At 37.3% G+C, this 18,194-nt stretch overlaps 3 protein-coding genes and 1 non-coding gene across 11 annotated transcripts; 2 read left to right on the top strand and 2 right to left on the bottom strand.

Annotated features, from left to right (window-relative positions):
• Positions 1-767: 767 nt before the first annotated feature.
• On the bottom strand, positions 768-3,852 carry LOC125215217 (protein GID8 homolog). 2 transcript variants are annotated; one of them, XM_048116580.2, is made up of 6 exons: positions 3,706-3,852; positions 3,070-3,229; positions 2,853-2,959; positions 1,629-1,760; positions 1,327-1,483; positions 768-1,061 (listed from the first exon to the last, which is right to left on the bottom strand). In XM_048116580.2, the coding sequence occupies exons 1-6, from the start codon at positions 3,706-3,708 to the stop codon at positions 940-942; spliced, it is 681 nt and encodes a 226-aa protein (XP_047972537.1). In that variant the 5' UTR covers positions 3,709-3,852; the 3' UTR covers positions 768-939. The 2 variants fall into 2 exon arrangements, with proteins under 2 accessions (XP_047972537.1, XP_047972551.1); XM_048116594.2 differs by lacking the exon at positions 3,706-3,852 and adding an exon at positions 3,519-3,650.
• A 1,590-nt stretch (positions 3,853-5,442) lies between these two features.
• Positions 5,443-12,602, top strand: LOC125201118 (helicase-like transcription factor CHR28). Of its 7 annotated transcripts, none has more exons than XM_089065394.1 (12): positions 5,443-5,893; positions 6,515-6,557; positions 6,819-7,193; positions 7,337-8,385; positions 8,555-8,623; positions 9,080-9,157; positions 9,238-10,111; positions 10,853-10,983; positions 11,075-11,296; positions 11,411-11,977; positions 12,049-12,258; positions 12,331-12,602. In XM_089065394.1, exons 1-12 carry the CDS (start codon positions 5,756-5,758, stop codon positions 12,436-12,438), a joined length of 3,864 nt encoding a protein of 1,287 aa, XP_088921520.1. In that variant the 5' UTR covers positions 5,443-5,755; the 3' UTR covers positions 12,439-12,602. The 7 variants fall into 7 exon arrangements, with proteins under 7 accessions (XP_088921520.1, XP_047955006.1, XP_047955007.1 ...); XM_048099049.2 differs by having other exon boundaries at positions 7,295-8,385; XM_048099050.2 differs by having other exon boundaries at positions 6,813-7,193.
• Positions 12,603-13,348: 746 nt separating this feature from the next.
• Positions 13,349-13,420, top strand: TRNAQ-CUG (transfer RNA glutamine (anticodon CUG)). The gene has a single exon. It is a non-coding gene; the product is annotated as a tRNA-Gln (tRNA).
• Positions 13,421-13,517: 97 nt separating this feature from the next.
• On the bottom strand, positions 13,518-15,918 carry LOC125213999 (uncharacterized). The gene is made up of 2 exons (XM_048114833.2): positions 15,700-15,918; positions 13,518-15,262 (listed from the first exon to the last, which is right to left on the bottom strand). The coding sequence occupies exon 2, from the start codon at positions 15,244-15,246 to the stop codon at positions 13,876-13,878; it is 1,371 nt and encodes a 456-aa protein (XP_047970790.1). The 5' UTR covers positions 15,247-15,262; positions 15,700-15,918; the 3' UTR covers positions 13,518-13,875.
• Between the last annotated feature and the right edge of the window lie 2,276 nt (positions 15,919-18,194).

Here is an 18,194-nt window from a genome sequence, read left to right as displayed (position 1 = left end):
GTGAAATGGAATTTGAGTGCCCCAAGGCAACAAAAAGGGTAGCATTCATAACTTCTTCAAAAGACCAAAAGGAAGTAGTAGGAGTATCATTCTTGTTCTTTTCTCTCATTTCTTGAACTCCATTTTCTACAAAATTTTCATCAAAATTGAATCTTTTTTGGGTTGATGGAGAGAATTGGATGGAAGGAATGCAGAAGATTAGTGTGGAGGATGAAAGCAGCAATGAAGAAGGTGATGAGGAAAGGGAGAAGACAGCAGTTGAGATTTCAGTATGATCCTCATAGCTATGCCCTCAACTTTGATGAAGGAAGTCACCAAGAAATCTTTAGAGAAGATAGAGATTTCCCACTTGAAAAATTCCCAGAAATTAGAGTTTTGATTTATGTTGTTGTGTGGGTGGTGTGAGTTCAACACCTTCAATAAGGTAACACAATGTTGAAATTTGTATTGCCATATAACTAGTAGTGTCTGATCCATATCTTATGCATAGGAAAGGTTGGCCAAACTTTATTCAATTACTATTCTCTGAAGTCTAAGTCTCAACTTTTGGGGTTCATCATGGATTGGATATAGTAAGAAAACTAACATAAGATAGGATTTTCGGGTGAAATCAAGAATGTCAGTTTTTACGATGTTGTTTGGTTCGTCAAATTGTTTTCATAGATAAATAGTTAAGAGTTTCAAGATAAGAGTTTTTACGATGATGTTATTTACTACGTAGTAGTATATATTAAAATAGAAGGGGAAAAAGGGAGAGTGGCAACAGATTATTAACAGAGCTCACAGAGCATGATTTTTTTTTAATTTTTCAGAACAAAGTGAACAATATTTGATTTGACAGATACAACTAGCTAGTTTGAGAGACCAATAGTGTAGTGCACAAGTAGAAACATGAGCATTACTAACTCTAGAAGAATCACAAGTAATCTTGCAATGGTGTTAAAGAGAAGGATCCTCAAGTGTTGTCGTAGACCAATCCGTAATTCGAGGATAAGAAGCCATTTCATCCAGATGATTTTGAGCCCACACTAGCATTTTCATCAATTTAGGAAGCTTTGGATCTGTCACACATTATAACCAAATATTAAGTAAAATAGATACTAGTAGCACAATATATTTACTGTGGAATCCCAACTAAGCCATATTGTTGAAGTGGTGGGTAATTTTGGGAGAAAAAGTAAGTAGAGTTCCATCCAATCTTGCCCAAGTTCTTGTTTTCATTTAAAGCAACAAGAAAGGGTTCATATTTTATGTTGATTCAGCTCGAGATGTTTAGATGCACTACTACTTAATCGAGGTATTCTCTCATGTGTCAAGGGTACTAACCTTTTTCATGGCTTTGGCTAGTGAGGATGGCTGCATTAACCTCAGTAGCAGTCTTGAGGCGCTGTGATATATCTAGCAAATCACCAACGGGGCAGTTGCTGACATCTTCAAATGCGAGCAGTGCAACGGTCCTCTCCAACTCTTCTAAAAAGCAATGCTGAAATCAAAGATTTTTATCGAATCAAAACTCCTACTGACAAAGATAGTGACCTTGAGGAAAGAAGACTATTTATCATGAAACAGATGCACCGACAATATTCCTTAATGAATGAAGATTAACAGAAAAACAGCCAGAATATTACATTTTCTTCCCCTCTTGGAGCTAGTTCTTCTTGAGCAAACTCCAAAGCCTCTTTAATCTTACCATTGCGGATCAGTTCTATCAACCTTTGCTGTTGGAGATGGAAAAAGAGTAGGGGGTTTGTGTCCAATATCTGCAACGAAAGCTCAAGAAAATCAGATTGTGCGGCTTTGATACGAAGCCTAGAAATCCATGGCAGTATATCTAGTTATTGCATATAAAGATGCATTTATCAGAACTGCAAGTAATGAAAATTCTGCAGGATATCTCAATAACAAATTTCATGCTGCTCTGAATCAAGCAAGCTGATTGTATAGTCACGCATACTGGATTGATAATATATGTAAAACAGATAATCCACCCAGTTAATGTTAATATTCAGCTGAAAGGGAAGTGCCCACAATGTGCTCTCGGTAAAGAACATTGGCCATTAATATAAAAATATCAAGAAAAAAGTCCTTCTCATAGTTGTCATACAATTGAAAAATAGGTGGTGTTGGTGTCATCATCAACAGCTCAAAATAACCCAAGAGAGGGTTGAAATGGGTTAAAAAGTAAAACACAATATGTATTCTGTAGTACTGAATATTTTACTATACTATAACTAAAAGTTATTACTACACCTAGCTTTTGCTAATTGGTGAGCAAGTTACCACATTCATGAACATCTAGAACAAGAAAAGGGGAGTATCCTTTGATCCAAATACTCAAAAAGTTAAAAAGTTATCATTAAGTTGAAAGGGGGGTATCAGTTTGTGTGAATAATGAGGGCAGCAATAAAGTTATATATACGCTGGTCAAAAGCTATCACCTTCTCATACGCCAATTATAAATGCATAGGTGTTTGATTTCATGAGATTTATCCTATGCATCTTGCTCACTATCTCATTCTAACATTTTTGAGGCAAGCCATTTTATTTAATCAGTACAAGTCTACAATTCAAGCTAAATTAAGGAAGATACGAAAGCAAAATAAAAACTAAAAATGAAGATTCTTAAGAAGCCCAACGAAGTACATCATAGTTGATTGCATAACTATGGTAGTACTATGAGAGCTTTCAAACAGTATCTCGCAGCAGAGAAATGATATTACTAGCTTATGCAGTTATACAAAATATTGACATCAGTTACCAACTAGCAAAAGAAGTCAATAATCCAAAACACCATTGAATATCACATTGTTTCCTTTTACGAACAACCAAGCAACAACAAAAAATCATCTCACCTCAGGGTTCAGATCATTAACTTTTTCAATCGCATCCTCCACATTACCACTCTGTACCGCCTTCTTCACTGCCATACGATCAGTGATAGTTGCAAGATCCATATCTGCTGTTATCCAATAAGGAATTCAAACTAGTATCCGTATATGACGTAGCATACAAATATACGTCTAAACAATCTAACGAAAAAGGTTAATTCATAAATATTCATATGGATACGTTCTGTCCCGGTCTCTATCTGAAATATTTCCGCAACCTCAACAAAACCCTCGGTAACCAGAAAATTCATCACCAATTTATTCATATCCTCTTTCTTCGGCTTAACGCTACTGAGCCTCTTTTCCCATTCTTCCCTAGTTATAACCTTTTTCGACGAGGCCTGCAAGAGCAATCCAATGTTCACAAAACTCAGCATTGCCACCAAAAAATTCACATAAATAGATAATGATTCCAATGCTACAGTAAAAAAAACAACTCAATTAGCCCAACTAAAGAGTGATCTCATCGATCATTGTCAAGAATAATTCCAATTTAGACCAATTTCCACCAAAAATCGAGGCTTTGAAACATCCATGATATCTCAGTAAGAAAGAAATGAAAAAAGAAATTAAACGCACAAACATATTCAACAAGAACCGACAAGAAACTAAAAAGTGAAAACAGCAGACCAATAATCAATCGGGAGATATTCTATTCGGAATCAACTAAAAAACATATCCAGTAACAGCAATGAACCCGTGAATTAAAAAAAGTTTAAGTGTGATTTCAAGAACTAGGGAAAAAGTTGGACTGTAATTAACAATAGTAGAAATTTGGAATTGGCGCAACGAGGGTGAAATTGAGAGGTGAATTTACCATTGCTAGAGATGAAATGAGAGAACTATTGCATCAATTTCCGAATCAACGTGTGAATTAGTGCCAAGACTCGCAACTTCTTCTGTGATTTTGCTCTCTAAAATTGGCTGTAATTTTTTTCCTTTTCAAGAAAAAGAAAAGGAAAAATGAATTATTTTTATTTATGATCTTTTGTAATTTTATTACTAAGGACATTCACAATATAGCCCCGGATGGATGATCGAATATGGGATGTGTCGGGGCTTTACTGTGCGACGTTCGGATGGGAACGGTTCCGATTTTACTTTGGGTGGGGACGATGGTTGGCTGGTCGGGTTGTTTCTCGCCGTTCATGCGGCTAAGCATCTGAACGACAAATCGTGATATTTTTATTTTTGTCTATATTTATTTGTAATTAATTTTATTCATTTCATTTTCACCTCACTCGCTCCTATAAACACATAAGTATATCCACTCCTTTTTCACATCATATAGTGGTTCGTGAGTCGGGACTTTGATCCAATAAGCAACCATTCGATACGATCAATATATCATTTGCAGGTGCAACCTCGTTGCCTAATCATCAACTCCCCAAGGTGCATATGTCCTCGAAATCATGCTCGTAAGCCTTAATCAAAAGCCTTGGCGCGCACATAAGAACAAAGTGAGGAATATATTATGAAATCCACCATGTCCATCTATCAAGACGACACCAAACACACTTTTCACATTTGTTAAAACTTAGGGCTCGTGCGCTTCTTTTTATTTGAAAAAAGTAAGAAATGAATGTTGAATTAAAATATAATAAGCTGGTCCCACCAAGCAGTAAATAGTTGAGGGAGTCTGGTGTTCCATATTTGGCTGACAAGAGCAGAAATTGAGGACTATGCAAAAATATCAAATGAACACCGAACCAGCTTTATTGTCATGATTTGACTCTATTTCTGATCAATTATTGAACACGGAACGAACCCTTAGAAGAAAGCACAGTTCATCAAGAAGTGATTAGGAAATGAAGAATCGGTCATAGGTAAACGCACAAATCACATGTAATTTGTAAGTTGAAAAATGGTTGGTATAGCTACTAATAGTTAGGGATAAAATTGATAAACTTCAATAGTTAAAATAAAAATGTGGCGTAAAAAACATTATAAACTACAGATGGGAAATTAGTTCATTACCCACAATTTTTTTTTACTACTATTAAGTAAGTAATCCTTTAACTTTGGGCTTTCATGAGTTCATCCACCTATTTAATTTGAGAAAGTTGTACCCAAAATGCTTGCATTCACTTGGGCTTGGCTTGCTATTGCCATTGCATATCGAAAATTCTCAACTATGTTAGTATTCGATAAATCACGATAAATTTAAGAATCTTTTACCAATTTTATAATTCGAATTTAATAGTATTACATCTATGGACCAATAAATTGAATATAAATAAATCCCAATAACCCCCCTAACTGCCCACTATCTTGAATCTTGATTAACCTCTTAATTAGTTCATTATTGAACTTTAAAAAAATCATTAATAATTAATTATACTAGTATATTAGGGTAAACATTGAACATTATTCATTAGTATTATACTCTAGTAAATATTGAGTAATTAATGAAGTTTTCTTAGACAACAAGCAATAGAGAAGGCGACTTTGTCAGTCCAAATGGGAAAAAGACAAAACGGCGCACGTTAAAAGCATATAAATAATCACCACGCCAAATTAAGTAATTTAAAAAAATAAAAACAGCCAGAATAGTCAGAAGTGTACTCAAATAAGCAAATTCAAATTCCTTAACCTGCGCCCCTGTCACCACTGTGCGCATCAGAAATTGAATTGTTCTTCATCGTTAAAGTCATTTCAAAAATCTGATAATTCTGCTTGAATCTTCGCAGTAATTTCGCAGAATTTGTTGTTTGGCAATCGATTCACATCTCGTGTTGATCCCCGCTGTGTAAATACGCTGACGCTGGTGCATGCCCGTGCACGCCATAATAGGAGCTGGAAATTGAGTTCATTTTGGTGGGGAAATTAGGGTTTGGCTGTGTTGATCGATAAGGGCGGAAGTTGAGATGTTGACTGCGGATGCAGAGGAGAGATCGTCGCGGATTGTGGATGAGATGTTTGGCGCGGAGGATGAATGCGACGACGTTTACATCGACCTCGATCATTTCTGGGAAGTTATGGGAGCTCCGGATTCGCCTTCGCAGGTTATCTTTCATGATTTGTGTCGTTCATTGGTTAGTTTCTACTTGCATGATTGGAATTGCTAGCAGTGAAGTGTATTTATTGAATGGATTGGAAGTACTTAAAAATTGGTGATCACACGATTATTTCCTCTTTTTTGAATAAATTGATGCTCCTGAATTGTGAAAGAAGCTATTAGTATCAGTTTGAGTTCCGTCATCTTCAAGCAATAGGCAATTCTCCTTGATATTTGTAGAAGTGGAGGAAATTTATTAATTTTGAGATATGGGGATTACTGGCTTGGTCTTTCACTGTGTGCAGGCTATGCCTTATGAATGGATATTGAAATGAGAAAACATAAAAAAAGAGGAAAGCGTCAGTTATTTCGTTGATCAAGTGTTTGCATTGTAATCGTTATCAAGTCTCCATCTTGTAAATGAAGTGTGATGTGGTCTGTGGCATTGTTTTACATGAATTCTATGTTCTCTCTCTTTAATCTTCTCGATGCTCTCTGTTAGAGTGCTTGTGTGTTACATCAATCTGGATTAAATTAGAATTTCAATTCTCTGTTGGAGAATTGCTTCACTGTTATAGCCTTTTAGGTGAGTACGGGAGTTGTGATTCTGTTTGTTGTCACTTTGCAGGGTAATATAGTGGAAGATCTATCTTCTATTGATGTCCCACAAGGTTGGTAAGCAGCCTTATAGTATTGTGCTTTTGTTTTTATTTTCCTGCAATATTTGTTTGCCATCCACTGATGGTTAGACTCGATCGTTTTTCTGGGTATATTTTGGGAAGATGAGCGTATTGTTTTTTGTGAGATCAAACATTTGGTTCTAAAGTGAAATGATAATGATTAATGCATCTTCCTATAAATGCCTCATTTTCCAAGTACAATTTTGATAGGATCTGGTGTATTGTCACCCTAACACAACTCTGAAGTCTCAGATTCTAGGACTGGAAGTTCAGATGGCATCTCAGAATCTGCAGGGACTTCTTCTGCTATTGTGGGCGCTGGAATGCGAGAACCTTCTTCTCAGTTTGGTATTGTTGATCACAATTGCTCCAGAACTGTCACTGATGATATATCTGTCCAAGAAAATGGCCTTTCTTATAGTTGTAAGGTTGGTGGTCCCCAAACACCATCATCATACAGCCAAAATGATGGTGGTAGAGCTCCATCTGGCATATCCAATCATAGTGACCCATTGTGTTCGTATAGTATGGGTCATGTTACTCATGACGGAGAATCTTCTGCTGATACTCACATGAACCATGATAAGGATCTGATTGAATACTCTAGGCTAAATTTTCAATATGAAAGTAAGTCTTGGTTTAATGCTTCATTCATTAAGAATATATATTATTTTCAAATATTTTTTCAGAATAAGTTACTTGGTTCTGATATTGTTTGTATATTTCAGCAGAAAATAACGAAAAAACTTACCATGGAACTCTTGCTGCAGACCAGGAGGATGTCTCAGTTATTGATCGATATGGGATTTCTCTTGACATTTCCCATACTGAGTCCAGTTCTTGTGAAATTAATATGGCCGACATTCCAGATTTTACTCCTGAAAATGGTGGCATGCACCTTTTCTGCTCAGATGGTCCATCCTATGCTTCTCTTAGCTCTGGCTTTCAATCCTTGGCTTGTGATGGAGGTAGAACGGTCAATTCTATGGATGAAGGAGAAAATTTTAGTGATTCCTTCATTAATGGAATGCCTTATGTGGATGTGGCTGCTTCCCAAGTTGGATTCAACTATTCTAGTGACATGAGTACATTGCAGGATGAGTCAAAAAATACTTCTCCTGTTTCGTTGTCACGCATTTTCAGTAAATCCCGGGGTAATAATACCAAGGTCAGGAAAAATGTGGAATCATTTATATCTACTGAAATCATTTCTAGGGCATCTGAAGTAGTCGACATAGCCCGCAGGAAATATCATGAAGATGCAAGTAAGCAGCCCTCTGCAACTAGTATACAATGGTCTTCATCTGGTTCCTTCTCTTCGACTCCATGTGAGAACTATGTTTCCTGCAAAACGGAAGAAAATGAGGACGTGCTTATGAAGAGTGATTTCCTTCGTCTGGGTATGGTTGGTCAGACTAACACCCAAAAATTGGCTATTGGTGCTCGGGATGGTAATTCTGCTCTTCTGGTGTCATGTCAAACTGGCATGTGGCCATTAGCTTCAGTCAAGGCAGAAACGAATTTTCAAAAGACGGAAATTGAGGCCCCAGAATTCAACAATTTTTATCTTCCTAACACCAATTACCAAAGGGTTCAAAGTAACACGATGGAGCCTATTAATCTTGATGATGACTACGATCTTTGTATTCTTGAGGATATGAGTACACCAGCAGTAGCCTCAAAGCCTGTTACATTGAATGGAAAGTCATTTGCTTCTTCACAATATTCAACATCTATAGACCAGGTTGACCAGATGACAATGGGGCATTCAAGGCCTAGACCAAATGATGAACGGGTTATTTTTCAAGTTGCCATGCAGGTGATTCTATAATACAGACCTTATATGCTCGTTGCAGGTTCTAGACTTTCATGGTATCATATTTGGCTTTTCTGCTGCCATGATAAATTGTTCTGCACGCCTATGAAAGTTAATAGCTTCTAACTTTTTTTGGATAATTGACCATGGAGAAATTTTGCACATGTTACAGGATCTCTCTCAGCCAACATCAGAAGCTCTTCCACCTGATGGTTTGTCTGTGACTCTGATGAAACACCAGGTTTGAAGTTCGCTACTTGGTTTTTGGCTCTTCCATGGATAGAGATACATCTGACTAGTGTAGACCATGAGACGTAGTGGCTTTGGTGAAGAGCGGGGTGTGGACTTGTGAGAGATGATGTTGCCTAGCCCTAGAACTTTTAAGACTCTGTTTTCACTTTGTGTCATCCTTCTTGCAATCGAATTCTTGTTATTTGTTAATATTCTTTACTAGTACATATTGAGTTTTCTTCATCCATGGATGCCCGTTGCTATCATGCACTGCTTTACCCAGATGAAATTTGTGCTGAATTATTCATCTTTTTTAACAATGGTGAAATTTAGCTTCAATGGAGACTGTCCAAATGTGTATTATGCTCTATGATTAACTTAATGTTGTTCTTGAATGTTTTATTGTCCAAATGTGTATTCTATAGTTTTCTGAAACCCTACTGACTCTGGTTGAGTTTATGGCCAGCGAATTGCTTTATCCTGGATGGTTAACAAAGAGACGGAAGGTGCATGTTGTTCTGGTGGGATTCTTGCGGATGATCAGGTTGCCTTTATGGTCTTTTCTCTCTAGAGGGTATGTAATCAATCATAGGCATTAACGTCTTACTATTTCCATTATGGTAGGGACTTGGGAAGACAGTGTCAACTATTGCATTGATACTAAAAGAGAGGTCACCTTCTTCCAAAGCACCAACAGCTAATATGAAACAATGTCAAATGGAGATGTGTGATCTGGACAAGGACAATGGAACTTATGATACTTACCATGTGGAGGATACTTGTGAGGTTAATGGTTACAAGACTAACATACAAACAAAGGGTAGACCACCTGCTGGAACCCTTATTGTATGTCCTACAAGTGTTCTCCGGCAGTGGTCTGAAGAGTTGTTCAATAAAGTGACAAGGGAAGCCGATCTTTCTGTTCTAATCTACCATGGAGGAAGCCGCATAAAGGATCCTCTTGAGCTTGCTAAGTATGATGTGGTGATTACAACATATGCTATTGTTAGCATGGAGGTGCCAAAGCAGCCTGCTGTTGATGAGAATGATGATCAATTTGGTACCCCCTTTCAAGGATGCTCATCTAGTAAAAAGAGGAAGTCACTTGAAACTGCGTCTTCTAAGAAGTCAGCTAGGAGTAAGAAGAGTAAGAAACAAATTGACAATGAATTATTTGAAACTCTATCTGGCCCTCTTGCCAAGGTTGGATGGTATAGGGTTGTATTGGATGAGGCTCAAACCATAAAAAACCACAGAACTCAAGTAGCTAGGGCTTGCTGGGGACTTCGTGCTAAGCGTAGGTGGTGCTTATCTGGGACACCAATTCAGAATGCGATAGATGATCTTTATAGCTACTTTAGATTTCTCAGGCACGAACCTTATGCTACTTTTACAACTTTCCGCGAACATCTTAAGTCACCAATCAATAGGAATCCGAAGGTTGGGTACAAAAAATTGCAAGCAGTGCTGAAGACTATCATGTTGCGTCGAACGAAAGGTAAGAAAATCACTATCCTCTAACTACTCTTGCTTCTTGCTTCTAGCTTCATAGTAGGCTGCTTTATGAAAAGGTAAGAAAATCACTATCCTCTAACTAAAGATAAGAAAGGTATAGATACCAGTTTATTTTCCTTTCAATTTCTTCCCCTTCTGTTCCTACACTTCTAACTGCTTTATGTATCTAACAAGTTATCCATTGACTAAAATTGTGTTTGGAGCTATTGACCCTTCTCATTTATGATGTTTAGTGAATTTGATTCTTATGACATTTCTAGAGTTTGTTTTTTTGTTTCATGACCATGATAGTGACACTGCATAAGTTTGGGACTATTACAAGTAAAGTGTACTTTAAACTTGCAAATTTTATTTCACTTAGTTTTCTTGTGTGTTCAGTAATCTATTAGACCGCCTACTGTTATAAGATAAACAAGATGAGCATGTGTCAGTTTATAATTTAAGGTTAAATAGGAAGGCTACTCTGTTTTCCCCTTCATTCTGCAGTGAGTTGAACTTTAAAACAAAAGGATTAGTGATAGAAATCCATGGGGTTCCATCCTAAAACCAATTGGTGATAGGAGGAGAGGCCAATGAGACTTATATAGTGGTTTCAGTTCTCTTTTTACAATTAGAAATGCAGTGGCTCATGTTTTCTGGCTTTTACTGAAATTTGTATAAATCACAGAAATGAAGAAGCGTCTTTCTGGAACTTAATGCTATTTTAGTGGTAACTTTGATCCAGGTACTTATATTGATGGAGAACCAATTATTGATCTTCCGCCGAAAACTATAGAATTGAAAAGGGTTGATTTCTCCATGGAGGAGCGCAATTTCTATTGCAGACTTGAGGCTGATTCACAGGCGCAATTTGCTGTACGTTAAAAATACTATTAAAAATACAATTTTTTATGCATCCATCTTTGGTAATTTTGTGACTTCTTGACCTTGTTATTGCTATTGGCAGGAATATGCAAAAGCAGGGACAGTCAAACAGAACTATGTGAACATATTATTAATGCTTCTGCGGCTTCGACAGGCTTGTGACCACCCTCTTCTTGTTAGGGGGTTCGGTTCTACTTCACAGATGAGTTCCTCCGTTGAGATGGCTAAGAATTTTCCCCGGGAGAAAACCATCTTCCTTCTGAATTGTTTAGAAGGCTCTTTAGCAATTTGCGGGATATGCAGTGTAAGTACATAAAATTATTTCTTCCACTGCCACCAGCTCTTTTGCGTTAAATGTTGAGTTGTAATGTAGAGGACCCATGTTTCGTATGAATCTTATACTGCGAATATGTTGCAGGATCCACCTGAAGATGCTGTAGTAACTGCCTGCGGGCATGTCTTTTGCAACCAGTGCATTTGTGAGCATATGATTGGTGATGACACCCAATGTCCCAAAAAGAATTGCAAAACTCGCCTTACTTCTTCACACATATTTTCTATCACCACACTAAGGGATGCTATATCGAATAACCCAAATCCAGAAAATAATCACACCTTGGACTGCTCTGATTCCAAGCTTGCTAAAGTTTCGGAATCTTGTTCTTCAAGCTATCCAGAAGGTTCATCCAAAATCAAAGCTGCTCTGGAGCTCTTGACGTCTTTGTCTAAGCCACATGATCCTGCCTTCAAACCTACAGAAGGATATTCAGATTTGTTGCATGGTTACGATTCAGTGGGAAAGAATCGAACTCCAGACACAAAAGCTGCGGGGGAGAAGGCAATTGTGTTCTCCCAGTGGACACGAATGTTGGATTTGCTTGAAGAGTATTTGAAAAGTTCGTCCATTCAATACCGCAGACTTGACGGAACAATGCCTATTTCTGCCAGAGACAATGCAGTGAAAGATTTCAAATGCCTTCCCCAGGTTTGTCACTCTTTTTGCCTGCAGTCGATTTTGCAAGTTTCAAGTGATGTATACTCAAAACTTTGTGTTAGGTTACTGTCATGATCATGTCTCTGAAAGCCGCTAGCCTGGGACTGAACATGGTGGCTGCTTGCCACGTCATCCTCCTGGACCTCTGGTGGAATCCGACGACTGAAGATCAAGCGATAGATAGAGCACATCGTATCGGACAGACACGCCCTGTCTCAGTTTATCGGCTGACTGTGAAGGATACAGTCGAAGATCGCATTTTGGCCTTGCAGGTAACCTCCATTTATTTCCACTTCCGCATTCTTGGGTTAAGTTGTGATTTTGTGGATTCTGCTGTTATTCAGGAAAGGAAGAGAGCGATGGTTGCATCTGCCTTCGGTGAGGACGAGACAGGCAGTCGACAGACTCGGCTCACTGTCGAAGATTTGGAGTACCTATTCAGGGTTGATTGAGACTTTTTGTGACTGAATAGTCTTTCACATGCTAATATTTACAGCATTTTTTAAAGCTTGATAGCTTACATATACTGGAAATGATTTAGCCTTAGAATACAGTGCATAGTTTTTTGGGAACAAATTTGTAGTTTGTGTATACAGAGAAGCAAATCTCTTGTTTTCTCCTTGTGTATAGCTTTTACAGAGTGCCATTACATAAACAAATCTCTCTCTCTCTCTCTCTCTCTCTCTCACACACACACACACACACGGCATTTATGCGGAAACGGCTTGTAATTTGTGACTGATTTGTTTTTCTAATAATTTCAATGTAGAGTAAATTGTTCCATAAATAAAATAGGCATATGATAAAAAAGTAATAACGTTCTTCCTTCTAAATTCCATTTCACCAAAACGCATTTTGTTATTACTCTATGTTGTTTCTTAAAAATAGAAACTTTAGAATCTTTATATTTTAGGACATGGACCTCATAATTCACTAAGTTTATTTTACTACTTTCTCATCCTTTTTCTTACTTTACTCATTTTTCTTTTCATCTCTCTTACTTTACCTATTCTCCTCACTTTTTTTATCAATGGTGCATTAAAACATTTGTCGTTTCAAATGTTTTTATTTTTTGAATACGGAGGGAGTATAATACTCCTTTCGTCATAAAAATAGCACTATCTTAGGATTATACTACTAGTTTTAATGCACAAATAATAAAATAGAAATAAAAATTTATTAAAAGTATTGTTAGTAGAAATTGGGCTCCACTTCCGTAGAGATAGTTATCCAAAATAGAAATGCTAGGGGATGGAAAAAAATGGCAAAATGTAGTACGGAGTTAAAAGCAAAGTACTCAAGTGATTTTATCATGTTGTCTGTATAATATTTTAATTAACTTTATGCCTTGTAAAACAAGAAGGTCCCATGGTCTAGTGGTTAGGACATTGGACTCTGAATCCAGTAACCCGAGTTCAAGTCTCGGTGGGACCTTTTTTTGTTTTAATTTAATTTTGCGATTTTCTTCATCAATTCCTGCATTCCATTTTGCTTTATTTTTTTTATTATTTATGGAGTACTCAGGAAAATGTGTAACAACTCAGAAACATCATGCTTCCATTTTTTTTTTACACATAATAAACAAGGAGTCCAAGTAGAATCAAGATTGTTTGAAAATGGAAAACATTACAACTCTTTCCAAGATAATCAAGTCTAATACGTAGATAATATCATACATTTCAATCAAATATCTACTCCAACAGTCTCCAAAAAATACCAGAGAATGCATCATCCCCTCATAAATCTTGATCCTCTTGTCCTCGCTCCAAGCCGAATCACCACAAACAGAATCACAACATCCCTCAATCGATCACTGAAATATTCCCTAGCACTAATCAGCTCCACCACTGTCCCCACTCTCGGCCTCCCTCTACACCTCATTAGATTCATCACCGCGATTCTCTTCCTGTCTGACACCCTTCGCCCATTTCTCCACCGAATCCACCAGCATCAGCCACCTGGGCTTCACATTGTCCAATATCCTGCACATGGGTGCCATCAGGATCGCGCCTTTGGAACCTCCTCATCATCTCGTCTATCATGCTCTCCACTCGATCCCATCTCTCTTCATTGACCATATGATAGCGATCAAACCTTTGGTTGAGTTGTCCAAAGCGTTGGTGCATCGAGGCTTTAACACGGTCAATGCGGGTCCCTAGGTGATCAACCCTCTTTGCCAAGGAGACATCATTATCATCATCATGAGCATGCTCCTCTTGTGGTGGGGCTGGCAGTGCCGGGTCCGGCCTTGTGGGCTGTTGTGGGTTGGACTGGAAGGGTCCGGCCATGTGGGAAGATGTCAATGGCACACGGAATGGCGTGGCTTTCATAATTGCCTTATGAGCTTTAGTGTTCAGCCTCCAATTCTGAGTTGAATGCCACCCATTAACATCTGTATAGCTAGGGTTTGGGAGTGGGAAGTAATCTCCGTCTTTCTGGAAGAAGAAAAGTTGTCGTATACTATTGACCATGACGAAATCAATACTTTTCAGCACCTCGATCGAAAGAAACATCTCCCCTTTGTCCTTCATCGGCTCCCATTGTTTGGTGTTAATTTTACACCGCTCAGCAATGGCGGTGATGATCCCACCACATGCAAGTGTTCCCGAGGTCTTCCGGGCCTGACTCTGTAGATGAGAGATAATGAAATTCCCCATGTTGAGGGCTCTCCCATGTAGAACGTTCCATAGCAGGAACAACTCACTCGATGCAACTGTTTTGTTTTCAAATCGGGCAAATGGGAGGAATGCACACGCTTTCTGTAGGTATCTGAGGACAGGATTTCGAATGGAAATAGACTTGGCACAGTTTTCGTTATATATCGTTGCATAGCCTTTCCTGTGGAATGTGATGTCTGTCCAGAAGTCATCCCAGTCAAACTCATCAGGCTCAAAGATGTCTTCCCCTGCACACTCTAACATGGCATTCAACTCATCAACGGACATCCCATGCTCGACATTCCCTAGACGGAATTTGATCTCGTAGATTCGGGAACCATCTCTCCTGGTCACCATTAGAGTGCTCAAAAACTCTAATGTTAAGTGCCGATAGGAGGGCCATTTGCCCTTTAATATCTTTGTCAGACCGCCTACTCGACTGAGCTCCCAGAAGCAGTCACCGAGTCCCAGTGCTTCCAATGCCTCTTCGTCTGGGTATCGAGATGGTATGACCTTCAGGTGAACGAGTTTGTCCCACTTTGCTCTCTGTTCCCTGTTAGCCAAACGAACTCCGAAAAATCCCGGGTCGTAATGGTCTACCATTTATAACAATGTGTACCTGAAAAAATTCAACATGTAAACTTATATACAACCATTACCCTTTTCAACTATGAATTATCCTCTGATCTAAACTTATATACAACTAATCATCTAACTAAAAACTCCCCAATACATATGCAAAAAAAAACTTATAGATGAAAGGCTATATCAAATAATTCCTGCCTCAAATTACTCATTCTAAATCTCCTTAAGAATCAATAATGTAGTCACAGCAAATTCAACACATAGCCTCGACAAATCAAAAGAGAGTTCACAAAAATAACCTCGAATACATATGCATACCATCTGTTTGATAAAATGTTTCAATGAAAACAACATTTTCTGAGCAGACAATTGAAGAACTCCTACTCAAATAGCAACATACATGCAATTTAAGCCAGCTAAATCTCAAGATTCACCACCAAAATATAAGAATAGGTTAAAGAAAAATCATACCTTATCGTTTTTAGAGAAGGAACCCCTCTATTTGCTTGAATTAATCCATAAATTAGTGAAAGTAAATGGATAATATGTGATTCTATGGATGAATTTGTGGATGGAACGTGAAATTAAGGTGGTGTGAACTGTGAAGGGGTTAAAAAAAAAAGAAAAAGAAAAAACTGTGAAGGGGTTAAAGGGAGAAGACTGAAGAGGGAAGAGAGCAAAGGAGGGAAATTCGAAAATAACTCGTACCTTTAGAAATACTATAATCATTTTGGTCAATTATATACTATATAATATTTCATCGATTATTTTTTATAAATATAAGTGACAAAATTTATAAATATACTCACTTTAATAATTTAGTTTTGTAATTTAAAATTATCAGTTTTTCGCCACATATTACAATCGGTGACGGATCCATAATTTTCAGCTTTGGAGATACGTAATTATAGTATTCTTAAGCTTCAGAATCCGACTAATTTCCTTTCTTTTTAATTTGTTTACTCAATCAAAATATGTATCTTCATTTTAAATTAGATTAATCATTGTGTATAAATGTGACTTTTTTTTTAGTGTTACTATCCAAATGACTTTTATTATTTAAATAAAAAAGTTTATCTTCTATTATTAAACCAGTTTAATATGCATACTAAATTGTACTCCCTCCGTCCCAAGGAAGATGACCCCTTCCTTGGATGACGCGGGATTTTATGCAACTTTATTTTGTGTGTTAAATGGAGAGAGTAAAGTAAGAGAGAGTGAATAAAGTGGAGATAAAGGGGTTTCCATTTTAAGCAATGGGTCATCTTGATCGAGACAAACCAAAAAGGAAAGTGGGTCATCTTCAATGGGACGGAGGGAGTACTTCATATTTACAACATTTTAGAACATCTGCAACGGTCAACCTGTTCGTTCGATGCTATCGTGTCCCGCCGGGAGGAAACGATGACGGATTGCAATTGCAGAGCCCCCGTCCCAACAGGCCGCCCGATCTGGAGGGGAGGAGGCTAATATGGTAGGACCACGTGTCACACCCAATCCTATCTGACGTAATTACTTATAGTAAAATAAATTCAAATTTTAAGATAAATAATCCACTCGTCATGTAAATAAAACACGCATATTATATAAGTTCAAAAGCCAACATTTATCAAGTACATAATTCCAACATTCTAAACCGTAGTAGAACCCTCTCACCATTCTATATACTACACATTTATCTACATGCAAAAAAAATGATGAGGAAGAGAAGGTTGCCAAAACGAGTCAGCCGCCGAACCTGATGATACTTTTAGTTCCTACGACTCACGTCAACCAAAAGTTTTACTGATATCTTATTCCTGAAAAATAATAGTGGTTTTATATGAGCCACAACTCAGTGTATATAAACCTTACCTTTAATTTCACACACCAATATCAAACACATTCTTTCACCAAAATATATCACCAGAAGTAATAAATATCATAAATAATTTAATATTCATATGCATATCCCTCTCCATTCTTTTCATTATTCTGTGACAGCTCAAGCCTGGTATCTGCCCGGAATTTCCATTGTATACGACCTGCAGGTCCCTTTTTAATTATTTGACCTTTCCACGAAGGCCCCTATTTGATTTGACCTTTCCACGAAGGCCCTTCTTTGCATTTTGACCTTTCCACAAAGGCCCCTCTTTGATTTGACCTTTCCACGAAGGTCCCTCTTTGCATATTTTCTTTGACCCGTAGGTCCATTATCATTGAATATGACCCTTAGGTCTATTTTCATTATCATTGATATCAGACCCAGACAAGATTGTCACATTTCCTCTTTAATTTCATGATTCAAATAATTCCAATACCATACATCAAACATATTCATTGCACCGATTACATATTCATATATTTTATCAATAACTCCAATACTATAGATAAACCTATTCATTGCACAAATCACATATCCACATCATTTACAACATCAATATCACATAACACATAACCATTTCACGCTCACATCATATAATTCATATATTCAGTCTAATTTAACATATAACAATTAATCACATAAAATATATAAAATTAAAAGTGTGATTTAATCACACCTGATTATGATAGGTAAACTTACTGGACTCCTGATCCTGTTTCAGGATTTATAACCCTCGATCCTATGATTTATTAAATGCAAGATTTAATCAGAGAAGAAAATTAATTTATATAACTAATATCTACAAACATATATAGATGAAATAATACATATGATTGAAACAAAAGTGTGGGTTGTGTGAATTTGAGCTTTAATAAATTTTTCGCATACTTACTGAAAGCTTCTTCTTTTCCTTTATTTTATTTATTTTTTTCTTCTTCTAAACACTCTCCATATTTTTGTTTTAAAACTAAGAATGTATATGTATAATTCTATGCAAATATGCTTGTCGGTCATTGCCGACTCAACTTTTACACTTGGCAAGTTTTTAATCCAATTGGCAACTCCTTAATTAAACCTATATATGGTGCTACCGTGTATCTAA

This window comes from Salvia hispanica, chromosome 2 (assembly GCF_029641045.1).
Source record: "Salvia hispanica isolate PSC_SH4W2 chromosome 2, Shi_PSC_v1, whole genome shotgun sequence".
In the NCBI taxonomy this organism is placed as follows: Eukaryota; Viridiplantae; Streptophyta; class Magnoliopsida; order Lamiales; family Lamiaceae; genus Salvia; species Salvia hispanica.
This window is presented reverse-complemented; position numbering and strand designations above follow the sequence as displayed.

Coding starts and splice junctions, on each gene's coding strand:
- LOC125213999 (XM_048114833.2), bottom strand. CDS start 15,246: ATGGTAGACCATTACGACCCGGGATTTTTCGGAGTTCGTTTGGCTAAC.
- LOC125215217 (XM_048116580.2), bottom strand. Junction 1,761..2,852: donor TTAATGATCTGAACCCTGAG/GTGAGATGATTT, acceptor CTTTCGTTGCAG/ATATTGGACACAAACCCCCT. Junction 1,484..1,628: donor CTCCAAGAGGGGAAGAAAAT/GTAATATTCTGG, acceptor CTTTGATTTCAG/CATTGCTTTTTAGAAGAGTT.
- LOC125201118 (XM_048099046.2), top strand. CDS start 5,756: ATGTTGACTGCGGATGCAGAGGAGAGATCGTCGCGGATTGTGGATGAG. Junction 7,194..7,294: donor GCTAAATTTTCAATATGAAA/GTAAGTCTTGGT, acceptor TGTATATTTCAG/CAGAAAATAACGAAAAAACT. Junction 11,978..12,048: donor ATTTCAAATGCCTTCCCCAG/GTTTGTCACTCT, acceptor ACTTTGTGTTAG/GTTACTGTCATGATCATGTC.